The 16168-nt window shown below is 40.6% G+C and overlaps 1 protein-coding gene across 1 annotated transcript; it reads left to right on the forward strand.

The window, feature by feature from the left end:
• The first annotated feature begins 705 nt into the window (after positions 1-705).
• On the forward strand, positions 706-11183 carry LOC131252980 (organelle RRM domain-containing protein 2, mitochondrial). Its single transcript, XM_058253796.1, has 3 exons — positions 706-916; positions 10460-10528; positions 10624-11183. Exons 1-3 carry the CDS (start codon positions 796-798, stop codon positions 10857-10859), a joined length of 426 nt encoding a protein of 141 aa, XP_058109779.1. The 5' UTR covers positions 706-795; the 3' UTR covers positions 10860-11183.
• The last annotated feature ends 4985 nt before the right edge of the window (positions 11184-16168 follow it).

The raw sequence follows: 16168 nt of genomic DNA on the forward strand, positions 1-16168 counted from the left end.
ATAATCCTGAAATGAAGCACATCCAAATCTAAGATGGATTCACATGAAATAATAATAATTAAATTCCACCATTAAAAACTTGTCTTACATCATCGTCATCCATCTACGTTGAAAGCTCATTTCAATGCATGATCAAAAAAGAAAAAACAATCTAAATTGTAAGTGGATGATACCACCGGAAACAGTAGTGACTGAATACCACTATTAAAATCTTCACAAGGCTATTAGAATGTTTATTTGCCATCCAATACGTTGATAAGGACAGAAAGCCTATAGTAAAGTGACAATTCAAACATTAGCTTGATTCAAAACATTTGTCGCCCACGAGAAGTTTTTAATGTTTGATTACCACTTTTTTCTTTATTATGGTCCACGTGAAATTTTAATCTACATCATTTTTGGTTCATTACCTAAAATGAGTTTTCAAAATGGATGGACGGTGTGGATATAAGACACATACATCACAGTGGGCCTCACGGTCACGAATCCCATCTGTCGTGCCCCGCGAGCCGGCAAAACGGTGAGCTATCACAAACATCACGGTGGGCCCCACCTTACGTCGGGCAATCCGCGTCCCTGTGGATGGCCCGTGACCTAAAATTTCTCTAAAAAGATGATCCTGGCCATTGATTGTTGTAGTCGAATTTAGACCGTTAAGTTCCATCATCAAGCTGTCTCAGCAGGGCGCCACTAACGGGATTCGAACCCGCAACACGCATCTCTCTCTCTCTCTCCACAGGTTTTAGGGTTTTGCCATCTCTCCTGAAAGGCAAAACCTCTCTCCTTCTCTATCTCATGGCGCTGTATTCTGCTTTTCGCCATGCTCTGAGGGGATCTTCAGGAGCTTCTTCTTCGATTCTTCAGCAATGGAGGTTCTGTTCCACTGCCTTGCCAACCCCAAAGCTCTTCGTCAGCGGTTCGTTTCTCACCCTTTCTCATATTTTGACATCCACACCCACCCTTTTGCACAGCCACACCCCTTTTTTTTCATGAAAGTTGAAAAAGAAAAGGGCGTATCTATCAAAACGGGCGGTTCTAAATGTTTGGCTCTCTCTTTTCTTTTTCTTATTCTTCTTCTTTTTCTATTTAGAAGATTAGTTTCTCTCTCTCTGTCTTTCTCTGTTACTCTTTGTTTGTTGGTTTGGTTTGGATTTGTGCAATGTGAGAGAAATTCGCGTCTTTGATTATTTTCTATCGGTTACGAGCTAACAATCAATTGAGAGAAGGTTGCGATCGGGGCCGTTGTGGGGCTGGGCTGCAAGTGGGCTTGCCTGTTTATTGAGGGGCTGAATTTTGAGGTCTTAGATTGGGCCACAAGCTGAAAATAAGCTATGTTTCAGCTTGTGACGGCAACAATAAGTTCGAAGGGGTTGTTTGGCAGCTTGGAAAAGTAAAATCCTTGTATTTGGCAGGCTGAAATACATGAGAAATGAAATCCAATGGAGGATGGTCTACAAATTCCTGGGGATTAAAAACCATCCTAATGGTCATATTGTTCAAAATCTTTTTTTAAGAGAGCTGCAAATTCCTCTGGTCAGTTGGAAGGTATTCTGAGAAGTGAAAGAAAGGGAAGAAGGGTAAGAATTGTTTCCCCATGAAGATATTGAGCTAGAATGTTCAGGGTTTGGGATGTCCCCGGAAGCGTATCCTTATTAAAGATTTGTGTAAGAAGTCTAAGGTCAGTTTTATCGTCTTGCAGTGGTCTAAGCCTGAGTTGGTCGATAGGAGGCTTCTGGAGTCTATCTGGAGTTGGAAAGGAGTGGCCTAGGAGGCTCGGGTCGTTGGGTGGAATTTTGTTGATGTGGGATTTAGCCCTTCAGTGTTTGGAAGAGAGTTGGATAGTCTCTTTGTCGGTTAATGTTGTTTTTCGAGAAGTGGCCCTCGGTTTTAAATGGGTTTTCTCAGGATCTATGGTTCGTCCTGTCCTTCTTCCTGGCCTTCTTTTTGGAATCAGTTGTCTTTGGTGTCGGATTGATGGGGATTGCCTTGGTGCTTGGGGGGTGATTCAATGTGGTTCTTCACTTTGTCCATGAGAAACTTCATGAGGTTAGGAGATCCAACAGTCTGAGGGGTTTCGTTGAGTGGGATAATAAGCATGAGTCGGTGGATCTCCCAATGGGTGGGGGTGGGGTCAACTTTTCCTGGTCGAACGGTCAGGACTCTCCGGCTATGTCATTGCTAGACATGATTTTGGTTTTTCCTGGGTGGGTTCATGTGTTTCCCTTGTCTCGTCAGAGAGGCCTTCCCAAATCAGTGCTTGATCATTGTCTAATTCTGCTGGATGTGGAGGAGATTAATTGTGGTACTAAGCCCTTCATATTTGAGCTCACCTAGCTGGAAGTGGAGTGGTTTTGGGATCTCATATTTGAGTGGTGCGACTCCTTTGAAGTCATGGGCCGTGTGGGTTTTATCCTGTTCAAAAAGCTGAAGTTGTTGGAGGCTAAAATTTGTTCTTGGAAGCGGCAAATCTTCAACCTTAGGAAGATGGAGATGGATGTTATGCTTAGCGACATCCAAGCTTTCGACATTAAAGAGGAAATCAGTTTGCTCTCGACAGATAAAGCTCTAGGAGATAAGTTACATTTTGACTATCATCTAGGATTTAGAGGAGATAAAATGGCATTAGAGATCACGTGCAGCCTGGCTTAAGTAGAGAGATAGGAATACCAAATTTTTCCATGGGATAGCCAGTGCTCGTGCTCGTGCTCGAGCAAATTGTATCTCCTCCCTCATGATTAACGATGTTAAGATAATTGAGAAAGGTCCTATTTGTGATGTTGTTGTTAAGTTTTACTCTAATATGCTCTAAGATGAGGGCCAAGATCATCACAATCTCAATACTTAGATTTTGAGTGTCTGTTTGGGGAGGATGCTCTCTTCTTGGAGACTCCTATTCACCTCGAGGAAATTAAGAAGGTTGTTTGGGCGTTAGAGAGGGATTTCATTTAGTTGGATCTCATGGCCTTTACGGAGGACTTCTTTCCTTAGCCTTCCTCCTGAAAGAGCTAGATTTTACTTTTGGGCCCTCACCCCAAAGATTGATGATGCAGCTTGTCTCAAGAATTTTAGGCCTATAAGTCTTATGGGGAGCTCATATAAAATTACTGCTAAAGTCTCGAGTCATAGGATTAGGGTTTGTCTCCCTAAAGTCATGTTGTCTTATTAGAGCACCTTCATATCTGATAGGCTGATTATTTGTAGCACTCTTATCACCCATGAATGCTTCGATTTGTGCCCCAGGTCAAGTAGTCAAGGTGTGTTAAGTTGGATTTGAAAAAAGGCTTATGGTCATGTGAACTGATCTTTTTTGGATTATTTAATGAGGCGAATGGGTTTTGGGGAGAACTGGAGACATTAGATTGATGTTGCGTGGTTTAAGACACCTTTTCAATGTCTATTAACGAGTCTCCTTTTGGTTTCTTTGCTGCCTTGCGGAGCCTTAAGCAGGGTGATCCTCTAACTCCCTTCCTTTTTGTGATTGTTGTTGAAGCCATTAGTAAGATGTTTTCCCGTGGTCAGGCTGAGTGGCTCTTCAAGGCAGGGTATCCCAAATCGGTTACGTAACGGCCGATACGTAACGGTAACGGTAGTTACCGTTACGCGATACGGGGCTGAAACGGAAAGGTGCAGAAAACGGAACCGAAACGGCCGTTACGGGGGCCGTAACGATCGTTACAAGGCATAACGACCATTACGAGCCTGTAACAATTGTTACGGGTAGTAACCCTAAAAGAAAAATTTAAAAAAAAAGGAAAAGAAAAGAAAAAACGAAAAAAGAAAAGAAAAAATGAAAAAAAAAACCTTATTCTCGCTTCCTCCTCCTCTTCTTCTTCTTCTTCTTCCTCCTCTTTTTCTTCTTCTTCTTCGCGGTGCTGCTGGAGCTCCTCGCGGCACGCTGCAACTCCTCCTCCTGCTTCTTCTTCTTTCCCCTCGGGTGCAACTCCCTCTCCACCCTCTCTCTTTTTCCCTCTCGTTTTCTCCTTCTCTCTCTTTTGCCCTTTCTTTTCCTCTCATTTTTTCCCCTCTCATTTCTCTCTCCCTCTCGCAGTCTCGAAAAAAATGAATGGGGGGTAGTCTGCGGTGCATGCCGCTTAGTGCACTTGCACTGTTTTAGTGCATGCGGCCCACCTTAATCTATGTGTTGTATTATATATCCATGCCACCCATCAGTTTTTCCTGATCATTTCAAGGCATGGTCCCTAAAAGGAAGCAGATCCAGATCTCAAGTGGACCGCACAGTAGAATTTAATGTCCACCATGCACTTGCATTGTTTTTGTGCATGTGACCCACCTTGATTTATGTGTTATATTATATATCCATGCCACCCATCAGTGTTCTTGATTTTTTCAAGGCATGGTCCCTAAAATGAAGCAGATCCATATCTCAAGTGGACCGCATAGTAGGATTGAATGCCCACTGTTAAAAACTTATTATGGCCCACTGTAATGTTTATTTACCATCGAAACTGTTGATAAGGTTGCATGGATCTGGATCAAGGAAAACACAAGTCGCAACTTAAAAAATAATATTAACAAATAATAATAATAATAATAATAGTAATATAAGTTTTAATTGTGGGAATTCAATCCCTATTGTGTGGTCCACCAAAGATTTGGATTTGCCTCATTTTTTGGACTATGCCCTAAAATGAGTTGGCAAAAAGGATGTACAACATGGATATACAACAAATGCATCAAGGTGGTTCCTATGTTCAGGGCATCATTCACTAGTGGTCCACCTAAGATTTAAATATGCCTGATTTTTGGATCATGCTTTAAAATTAGTTGGCAAAATAGATTGACGGCATAGATATACAAATACATCAAGGTGGACCCCAATTTCAAGGCCTCGCCCACTAGCGGTCCACCTTAGATCTGGATCTACCTCATTTTTGGACCAAGCCTTAAAATGATTTGATAAAACAGATGGATGTCATTGATATACAATACATACATCATGGTGGGCCCTGTGTACATGGTCGTAAAAATTGTCCATGAGGCATACATTAACTCAAAATTAATAAATTAAATTATGGCACTATTGTTGCCAAGTCACATTCCAAAATTAAATTGTTTAAATGATTTTCACCATTAATTTGCAAACACTTGTTTTTTTGAAATATGATCATTTGATATTTTTCATTCTTCATTGTTCAATAAATATCCACCAATCCATTAGTGAGATATGTGCCAATAGATTGCATGAATTTAACGTTGATTTGGGGTATCAAATGGTCCACCAAATCAACTCTAAATCGACAACACTATTTACTTGAATATAATTTCAAATTTTTTCTTAAGATTTATTGTGAAGAATTATATTAATTTGCTAGATATATGAATTACATAATTGGACATAAAAGTCCTTAGATTGTATGTTGAAATAAAACGTACACAAGTCACAAGGTATGTAATATACCAATACCTACAAATATGAGATATTTTGGTATTGAATTCATTCTAATTAATTTATATTGATATTATATAGTTAGATAATTAATTATAAAAGATCTATAGCCAATACTAGGTTGTCAGGTTCATAAATTCATCAGGCAGACCGATACAACTTCTCACCAAAGAGTGGACCGCTACACCACCATAAACATGTTCCAATTTATAAATGAATGCATATTTGGAATGCTTAGAATATTATGGATTTAATCCATATATTTATATATATTTTTGGCCAAAAAAATAAAAAATGCACCGTTACGGGCCGTTACGCCCCCGTATCCGTATCGGTATCGGAGGGCATCGTTATGCCAACCGATACCGATATGGGATACCCAGCTTCAAGGGCTTCGGGGTTCAAAACTTCCTTGAGTCGATCACTGACCTTCAGTTCGTAGATGATACTGTTCTTTTTTGTGAGGCCGATGTTTCTATGAATTCGAATTTTAGGATTGCAATTAGATGGTTTGAGGTTGTGTCGGTTATTAATATTAACCTGTCTAAAAATGAACTTCTCGGCATTCATATCCCTGTGGAGGAGGTTTCTTGTCTTGCTGAGTTGTTTGGGTGTCGCGTGGGTCCTTTCCCTCCTCCCATCTTGGCCTTCCTTTGTGTCTAGGGAACCTGACAGCTCGCCTGTGGGATAAGGTGGTGGAAAGATTGGAAAGAAGGTCCTTGGAAGAGCAAGTTGCTTTCCTTAGGGGAAAGCTGACGTTGATTGAATCTTCTCTTTCTAATCTCCGGCTATACTTTGTCTCAATTTTGATGCCCCAAAGCAGTTATTGAACTTATATTGATATATTGCAATGTGGAGTTGCTAATTGTAAGTTCCATTTTTTGAATTGGAAAGAGGTTTGTCGTCCTTATGAGGAGGGGGGAGCTGGGATAAGGCGTTTGGATCTTGTTAATTCAGCTTTGTTTGGTAAATGGATATGACATTTTGGGGTGAAGGTCTCTAGTTTGTCGAGGACAGTTGTTGGAGCCAAGTATGGATCCTCTCCCATGGGGTGGTGGATCAGAGTCCTTATATCGCACCTCTTTTCTTTGGAAGGCAGTAGCTAGGACAGTACTTGATGCGTATGCTCACTATTGCTTTGTTGTGGGGGAGGTCTCTGGTGTTAGGTTCTGGGATGATTTATGGTGTGGGGATTCCACACTTAGACCATCCTTCCCGGCCTTGGCTAATCTCGGTCCCATGATTGGTATTTTAATTGCTAGCTGCTTTTCGAGGGATGTTTGTGAAGGTGTTTGGGTTCTCACCTATAGGAGATATTTAAATGATTCTGAGCTAGATGACTTGCTCTGCCTTCTTTCTCGTTTGCCAGGAATTTCACCTTCTTCGGGAGTTGAGGATGTGCTCGTTTGGCGTTTTGAGAGCTCCGATTTATTATCGGTTCCCACTCTTTACAAGCACTTGTCCTGGTTTGAGTTTGAGGGAGAGCAATATCATATTTCTTTCGTGTGGGTTTGTTGGGTTCCTTCGAAAGTCTCCTCCTTTGCTTGGCTTGTGGGGAGAAATAGGATTCTCACATATGATAATTTGCAGAAGAGATCGATGATTCTTCCCAATGTTTCTCCTGTGTCTGAGCGTTGAGGAGTCGGTGGATCACCTTTTTGTTCATTGTTCTTTTGCCGGAATAGTTTGGTCTGGCATCTTCTGAATCTCCAGTTTCAGTTGTTGGGTGATGCCCAACTCGATTGATCTTCCATTCAAAATGTGTCAGGGTGATGGGCATATCCATATGGCGTTCGGCCCTACTCGTGGTGTTGTGGTTTATTGGCTGGAAAAAAAAAAAAAACAGTTGCTGTTTCTGTAACCAGAGGGGTTTGATGTGTGGGTGCTTAATCGAGTGAACTTGTATTTGTCAGGGTGGCTGCCCTTTTCTGGTTGGGTGTGTTATGGTTCTAATTGTATTCTTTTCCCCTTTTTTCTGTTTCTTTTCTCGCTCTTTTTTTTTTTTTTGGTTTTGTTTTGCCTTTGTTTGACTTTTTGCCTTCATAATATTGCTTCATCTTAAAAAAAAATAAAATGATCCACTCTGGCAAGTGATCTCTGCTTATAGCCATCCTCCAATGCATTTTTTGTATGATGACAGCAATGATGGCGATGATAAAATTAATGCACTGGCTTTTGTGGCCACCTGATAATTGAAATTGCTTTTTTTGGGCCAAGGCTATCTCACTATGGATCTGGGACAATGACTGCGATACATGTCACTTGCATGTGTCATGTTGGCATGGTTGATGCAATTAATCTCTCAAGCTCCCTCTTTTGATGATATAGATAGTGGATTTCTTGACAATTGTTTCCAGCATCCAAACACAGTTTCTGAATTCCACCAAATCAAATTTCCTGTTGCTAAACATTACTGAGAGAATCATATTATTAGGGATATGTACCATTGAATTGAATTCTTAATTCATCATCATCAACTAAGCCTTATACCAACTAATTGGGGTTGGCTACAGGAATCCTGTTCCGCCTTTTCACTCTCTCAAGGTCCACAACTTCAGTTAGACTACAGGTCATCTTTTTCTTGCTACCTCCACCGATGTTCTTTTTTGCCTTCCCCTTGCCCTTTTAGAGCCTTCAACTTGTATCCACTCATTCCTAACAGGCACCGTTCTTGGTCTCCATTTTGCATGACCAAACCATTTAAATCCACTTTTCCTCATATTTTTACCTATTGGTGTTACTCTTAAGTTCCCTTGAATGCATTAATTTCTAATTCTATCCTTCCCCGTTTTGCCACCTGTCCATCTCAACATCTCATTTCAGCTACACCATCCTATGAATATGTTGTTCATTAACTGCCCAACATTTTGTCCCAGAAAGCATGGGTGATCTTATGGTTATCCTATAAAAAATTTCCTCTAGTTTGATTGGTACATGATTATCACATAAAACTCCAGAGATACGTCTCTATTTCTTCCACCCAGCTTGTATTCTATGGGCAACGTCCTTTTCAATCTCTCCACTCTCGTGAATATCAACCCAAGATATTGAACACAGTCATTTTGGGATTCTTCTTGGTGAGCAATCTTAAGCAATTCCTTATTTCCACTTCTATTGTTGCTAAAATTGCACTTCATATACTCTGTTTTAGCCTTACTAATTTCAAATCCTTTTTAGATTCTAAAGCATGCCTCCATAAATCTAGCTGTATGTTTAGGATCTCCTTCATCTATGTCACCAGCAAACGACATGCACCATGGGATCTCTTTCTGCAATTGCCTTGTTAACTCCTCCATAATTGAATTCCTTTTTTGCCTTTTGGTAGGCATCTTTTTAGTTCTCTCTCTCTCTCAAGAAGAAGAGGAAGAAGAAGAGACAGCAGATACGATTAACGGTAGTCAGGAACAGACTGCGAGAGATGATTTAGGGTAGTCAGGAACAGACTGCAGATATGATTAATTCACCAAGTCCTGGTGCATAGTGAATGTCATGCAGGTGTATGTTACAATTCATAGTGGTTTGACTGGGATTATATCGAAGCAAATGTGGAACTTAACCTTGTTTAGAGGTGTCTCTCAGTTGTACTACATGGTGAAAACTCTGATAGTCTACTCCTGTCGATGTAATCAAACATATCAATGACCATGTAAAATGAAACTTGCATTTTCTTGTGTGCTTTTGCTTCCACTTATTGTGGATTTGCAGTGTTTAGCCACATTTTGACAAATATATCCAGTCCAAACCTCATTTTATTTGTTTCCTTGTATTTTCCTGATAAATTAGGGCCTGTTTGGGTGCCAATTAAAAATGAGTTGTTCTCATTTTATTTAATTCTAATTACATATTATAGATCAACTTTTTTGGTAGATCTTTCAAAAAATAAAATAAAATCAACTTTTTGGTAGGGAGATGAATACAACAAACGATGTGTATAAGCTATGATCTCTTATATGGAATTGATGTTCACTAAAATTCGATGAACTCATTTTAAGTACACCCAAACATGCACTTAGTTAATCTATCATCATTGCTTCATTAAGGTGTAGACTATAAATCTTATTCTTTGTCTGGGACTCTTATAGAAGGCCCTTCCAGTCATTTTGAAAAGCTTCCTTTATATTAAGAACATGAAATGAATAAGGTCCCGTCTGGAGTTGTATGGGAATGTCTGTGATTTAATTACAGGATAGCTCCAACCCAACCCATTTAGTTTTCAGTGGGAGACAAAACCAAAGTAATCTGAAAAGGTAGCCTTTTAAACTATAGTAGCTTTTCATTTCATGAAGCTTCGGATGAACTAAATACCATAATGTTTAAGATTCACGTCTGTTTGGGTGAAAAATCCTAAAAGGTCAGGATTCGCCCATCCCAAGAGGACCTTATATTACAATTTACAACAATAAGTAGATGAGGTAGCTAGGATCCGACCTTGGAAAAGTTATGGAACTTAGGCTCAGTTTAGGCGTCTTAAACCAATGGTTGGGAAGGTTTGAGTAATTGCTGGCTCGTTTCAGCTCCTAGATGAAACAGGTGAAATCATTAGCTCAAACAAGTGGAAGTGTCATCTCATGCTAGTATGATGGGAAACTGGTTGCTCACCCAATGTGGAATCCACTTCTTGGACTTTTCAAAATCTCCAACCTCTCGAAGCCACCCTCGAAGTAGGGGTGCAACTTGGGCAGGTTGGGTCGGGTTCAGGGTCAACCCGAACCCAGACTGAGTTCAAGAGGATTCAACCTGCAACCCGACCTGACCCAAAATTCCAACCCAAGGTGCCCAACCTGAATTCTTTCTATACTCAACCCAACCCGACTTGAACCAAATGTATGTTATTCCCAAATGGACCTGACCCGGCCCAAATTTGCTCAAGCCGAACTCAACCTGAACCCAACCTTAGGACCTTGACAACCTAACCTGAACTCGGGTAGGGTGAATTGGGTTCTGATTGACCCGAACCCAAGTTGCAGCCCTACGTCAAAGGAAATAATTCATTGTTGTTGTATGTATGCTTATGCTACACATATCTGAGCAGATCCATTTCCCTTGATGCAGGCCTTTCAAGGCTAACCACAGATGAAAAGCTGAAAGAAGCATTCTCTCCTTTCGGACAGCTTGTCGAAGGTATCTGACCTTTTGTTTTCTTTTCTGTACTGCTTTCCTTTCTGTACGATTCACACGTGATAATAAGATGTTGTCACCCCATGGTGTTTTTGCAGCCAAGGTTATTACTGATAGAGTCTCAGGAAGGTCGAAGGGCTTTGGTTTTGTAAGATATGCAACCATAGAAGAGGCTGAGAGAGCTCGAGAAGGGATGAATGCAAAGTTCTTGGACGGTTGGGTTATTTTCGTAGATCCCGCAAAACCCCGGGGACCAAGACCCCCACCCACGCCAGAACTGGAGTCTTCCGAAACTGGGTTCAGGACAAACAAAACCATTGGATGGTGTGGATGATCGATTGGAAGGATCACGCCCCATTTGATCTCGATGAAGAAAGAAGAGACATACAAACCCCTTCCAAGAATACAAGCAGTGTCTAGGGAAGGTTGGCAAAAAGGTATTTTGATTATTTATTTGGGACTGATGAATTTACGAACCTCCCTTTTGTACTTATCTATTTTCACAGTGGGGTTCGCTGGATTGGCAGCTTGCTCAAGGCAATGCTGCTCGCCATGCCTCGTGCCTATTTCTTGTGTAATTGAAAGCTATTTCCAGTGTTGTCAAAATCCTACGACTTACGATTTACGTTGAATCTTAAGCAAAACGAGTTGAATCCCATCTTTGAATCCCTTTTTATATGAATCCCATGATTTTATGATTTGAATCCTACGATTTACGACTCAAATTATACTTGTTTTCTTCTGTTGTAAACTTCATTTAGCTTTCATTTTATATCTTTAAGTTGGTGGGGGCTTTAAAAATCATTTAGAAAAATTCTGAAAAAAGAAGAAGAAGAATCCTTTAGAAAAGGTAAAATATTTTATTTTGTTTTTTAATAAGAGATTAAATGATATATATTCTCTTTAACATTAAATCAAAGAGCCTTTTTTTCAATGATTTATTACTTCTTAACTGGTCAAAACACCAAATTGATGCTCGACTTATCTTGAATTTTTTTATGATGGTTATGATCATGTGAGTTATATGCATTGTAGAATCATAGTTAGAAATCAAAATATTTTTTTTCACCGGTTTACATAATGAAATGCTGCTTTTCCAATGTGATTATCCATTCAAAAAGGGCAACAAGAACATAAATTATTAGAGGATCCTTATATTTTTTTTAAAGGAAAATTTCTTGAAAGAAGGAAAAAAAAAAGAAGGAAAGATAAGAAATCCTTTAACACTTTCTTGACATGGTATTACTTGGTACATATTGATGGCCACAAGATGATCACTAAGTTTCTATTTTTATTTTTTTACTGATTTATTTATATTTTTCATATTTTTAAGAAACTCATAAAAAATCTTACGATTTGCAATACCATAACGATTTTGAGAACATTGTGTAGTTCTATCTTGTGGTTGTGGACAGCTGATTATTTTGCCTGTTTTGATTTTACTATGTTTGGAGAATGATTCAAGGTTCAGAGGATTTACACCGTGGGTCCTTTGAAGTAAACTATATTTGAGAACATCTTTTATACTCAAGTAGGGTGTGATGGCTGATGCACAGGCACCAATAAATCATACTTGTGGATGCAAGTAACTCAAATTAAGCTGTCCAAATCATGGGCCCCAATTTAGATTGATCATAAACCCAAAAATAGATGAATGCAATTTTATAATGGGCCATTTGTGAGCGTTTAATGGACGGTTGAAATGAAAAATAGCCAATGGCCCAAATTCAACAATTGGTATATAAATCAAAGTTTAGGGGGGCTCTGTCTATCAGATTCTGGGGTGATGACCTATCTATAGATTGACCCACAGCTTTGACGGTTTAATTTGAGTTATTGTACGAGAAAATCATCCGAGAGTGGTCCATTTTTCTCGACTTTTTCTTTTTATTTAAACACCTCTTTCTTTTTATTTAAACACACCTCGCCACCTGGGCACTTGATCCCATGATCTCAGTGTTGAAAGAGAATAGGCAGACCTACCCATTTTTCTTAATTTATTTTACTTGAAGATGAAGCTTGGTACGCTAAGCTTAACTTACAATGCGATACATGGGGCCCACTGTGATGTTTGCATGATAGCCAATTCGTTCGTCATGTGCACCCCCTCGTGGTCCATTCGTGGATGATAGATGGATGGATCGTATCTAACCTTCGAACTGATACTTATCATAGCGAGTGACAGAAATTGCTTCCTAACCTTGCCGGGATCTATGGGGCCCACTGTGATGTATGTCTTTTATCCAGGCTGTCTCCATTTGAATAGATCTCCATTTGAATAGATCATTTTAAGGCATGAGCCCAAAAAGGAAGTGGGGCTCAAGTGGGCCACACCATAGGAAGTAGTGGTGATAACGAGGGCACCATTGAAATCTTCCTAGGGCCCACCATGATGTTTATTTGTCATCTATTGCCATCCAACCTGTTCATAAGGTCACATTGATCTGGATGCAGGGAAAACACAAATATTAACTTTATGAAAAACTTCTGCAGCCCCCAAGAAGTTTTCAATAGCAGGCGTTCAATTCCCATTGTTTACTGTAGTGTGGCCTATTTAAGCCTTGGATTTGTCTCCTTTTTAGGCTGATGTCTTAAAATGATCAGTTAAAATGGATGGACAGAGTGGATAAAGGACAGAGCGGATAAAACACACGTATCACATTGGGCCCTGTAGAGGCCCTGTTAGAACCTAGTCCATTTTCTTAGAGGTGGGATGCAATCCAAAATCAGATGGTTTGCTATTGTCTTCTCAGGGTGTGTTTGAATGCAAGATATTGATGTTAGCATATTTAAATACATGGATTTTTAAAATGATTTAGAAAAATGGATGGACGGTGTGGATGAGAGCACCGATAAAATAAAATGGATGGACACTGTCACTAGCCAAACCACATTGGTCATGTTGGACTTTTTTTTTTCCTCCTTTCACACATGGGCACTCGAACTCATGACCTTAAAAGTTGAAAGGCACTCCATCTAGCACTGAATTCATGACCTTGAAGTTGAAATGCACACCTCTAGCACTGAGTCATGGGTTGCAACCCTTGACACACGGGACCTTAAGCATGATTTGGTCCGGTGTTTGCTGAAATTGTTACCAGGACTGGGAAATGAGGCATGGACCCACCCCTCATCTGGTGGCCCACCCCATCTGGATCCTATTTGGGCCAGGTGCATCATCAATAGGACTGTCAACGGGCAGGGCGTGGGGCAGGTCTCAGCCCTGATTTTGAACTGTTTCGTGCGGGCCGTTGGGCTGGGCTTATTTAAAATTCTTATTTTCAGGCCGAGACCGGCCCATCGACTTCCCTAGTCATCAACTGTTCTTCCATCATGGTGGTGCCAATTAAGATGATGACAACCGTCCATCATGGGACGAAGGTATTTATGCATGTGCGAGCTGACCGTTCAGTGGTCGGGTCATTTGATCAAGACTGCCGTACCTTATTCAGGTGAAAGGGTCAAAATCTCAATGATCAGGGATCTTAATCGTCCAATCAGTGGGATTTTGCCACGTGTGCCATCTGGTGCGTGGGGCCAATAGGCCAACAGCTTGGGGCAGAAGGGGTCGCAGATAGGAGTGTGGGCCCTTGGTTTTTTCAGGGTCTACCGTAATGTGTACGTGAGATCTATTCTGACCACTAGATGCCTAATCCCCATGTTAGGTTAAGGAGGAAAATCAGGCTTCCTTGTTATTCAGGTAGGCCACACTCTACACCGTCCATCAATATTTTGAGATTATTTTAGGTTATGCGCCCAAAAATGAGGTAGACTGCATGGTGGAAAGCACCGGGACAATAAGCCCACCGATGAAAACTTCTTAAGGCCCACCATGATGTTTATTTGCCATCCAAGCTGTTAAGGAGGCCATACTAACTTAGGTGAATGGAAAACACAAATAGTAGCATGGTCCAAATCTTTCGGTCCCTAAAAAGTTTTCAATCTATGCATTCAATCCCTATCTTTTCCTGTGGTGTGGTGCAGTAGAGGTGTGGATCTCCTCCATTTTTGGTCTCATATCCTAAAATGATATAGGAAAATAGATGGACGGTGTCAATACAATACATACATCATAGAAGGTCCCACAGAGTTTTGCCATGTCACCCTATCCATTCATTTTAAAGCTCATTTTAGAACATGATCACAAATATGAGACAAATCCAAATCTCATGTGGCATTAAACTCCCACTATTAAAATGAGGCAGTAAAAAGTAGTAATTGGCCGCTGAAAACTTCCTATGAGCCACAAAAGCTTTGGATCAAAAATGATATTTTGTGCAGTCTCTTCCTATAGGTCTTTGTGACCTTATCAAAAGGTTGGATGCCAAATAAACATTTTGGTAGATTCCATGAAATTTTTAATGGTGGAGTTTCAATCCCGATTGATTCTTATGGTGTGGTCTACCTAAGATTTGGGCATGATTCATTTTTTGGCATCATGTCATCAAATGAACTTTGAAAATGGTTGGATGGTATGGATTTAAGGCACGTGCATCAGTGTGAGTCCACTGTCAGGGGTCCCACCCACATCCTGTACCACCCTGGTTTGTGCCGGCTAGGTGGCACTGTGGGCCACACCATCCTGGTACCACCCTGGTTTTTTTGGCATCATGTAAAATCGGAACGGTTTGGATCCGATTTCACCCCAAAACCAGACCGAACCGAACTGTGTACACTTCTAATTAAATTAAGGGAGATCCTTTGTAAACCTTAATGGGCTGGGCCGATGGCCTTTTGGATATCTGAATGCAAGCTCAGCCCATTTAGAAAATGGGCTTGAAATGTAAGCCCAGGCCCAGCCCTCGGGAATTGCATACTCACCCTGCCAGTACCCACATCATTACTAGCCCCTGCTCTATGTGCCCCACCAATGATGTACATGTTTTATCCATACCATCCATCCATTTTACTAGCTCATCTTGCATGAGCCCGAAAAAACGACACATCCAAATCATAGGCAGACCACACCAAGAGAAAATAGTAGTGATTGAATGCCCATCATTAAATTAATCTGGGCCAGGGAAACACGGAGTACGGTAAAAATCTGCTGTGGTGAAATTTGATTGTTCCAACCCCAACACCGTGGAGCCCACCTCAATGTACACATTGTCTATCCACACCATGCATCCCTTTTGTATGCTTTTTTTAGAGTCTAGTCCCAAAAATGAAGCATATACAAATTTCAGGTGGACCACATCACAGGAATAGTGGTCATTGACCACTATTTTTTTCTACGGCATGGCTGCTCTAAGGTTCAAGTACACTACACCCAGAAACAATGGCCTTAAGGACGTCCATTGTTGAAAGCTGTTTGTTTTCTGATACTTATGCTAATAATGTTTATTTGTAGTCCAACTTGTTCATAACATCACACCGTCATGAATAAAAGGAACCCAAAAGAATGGCAATGTCCCACCTAACTTCATGTCCGATGGAGTTCGTATGAAAGGCTTTCGCAAGAAATATCTATTCGCTCGTTTGGGAGGTTGATTAACAAGTTGCTATATGAACCAGAAGCTAGGTGGGGCACATTGTGATGTTTGTGAGAAATTCACCATGTCCATCCATTTCTCTATATCATATTACCGTAGAGGTGTATATGAGTCGAACCGAGTCGGCTCGACCACTAGCTGACCCCAGCTT

The sequence above is a fragment of the Magnolia sinica genome, chromosome 8 (assembly GCF_029962835.1).
Source record: "Magnolia sinica isolate HGM2019 chromosome 8, MsV1, whole genome shotgun sequence".
Classification (NCBI taxonomy): domain Eukaryota; kingdom Viridiplantae; phylum Streptophyta; class Magnoliopsida; order Magnoliales; family Magnoliaceae; genus Magnolia; species Magnolia sinica.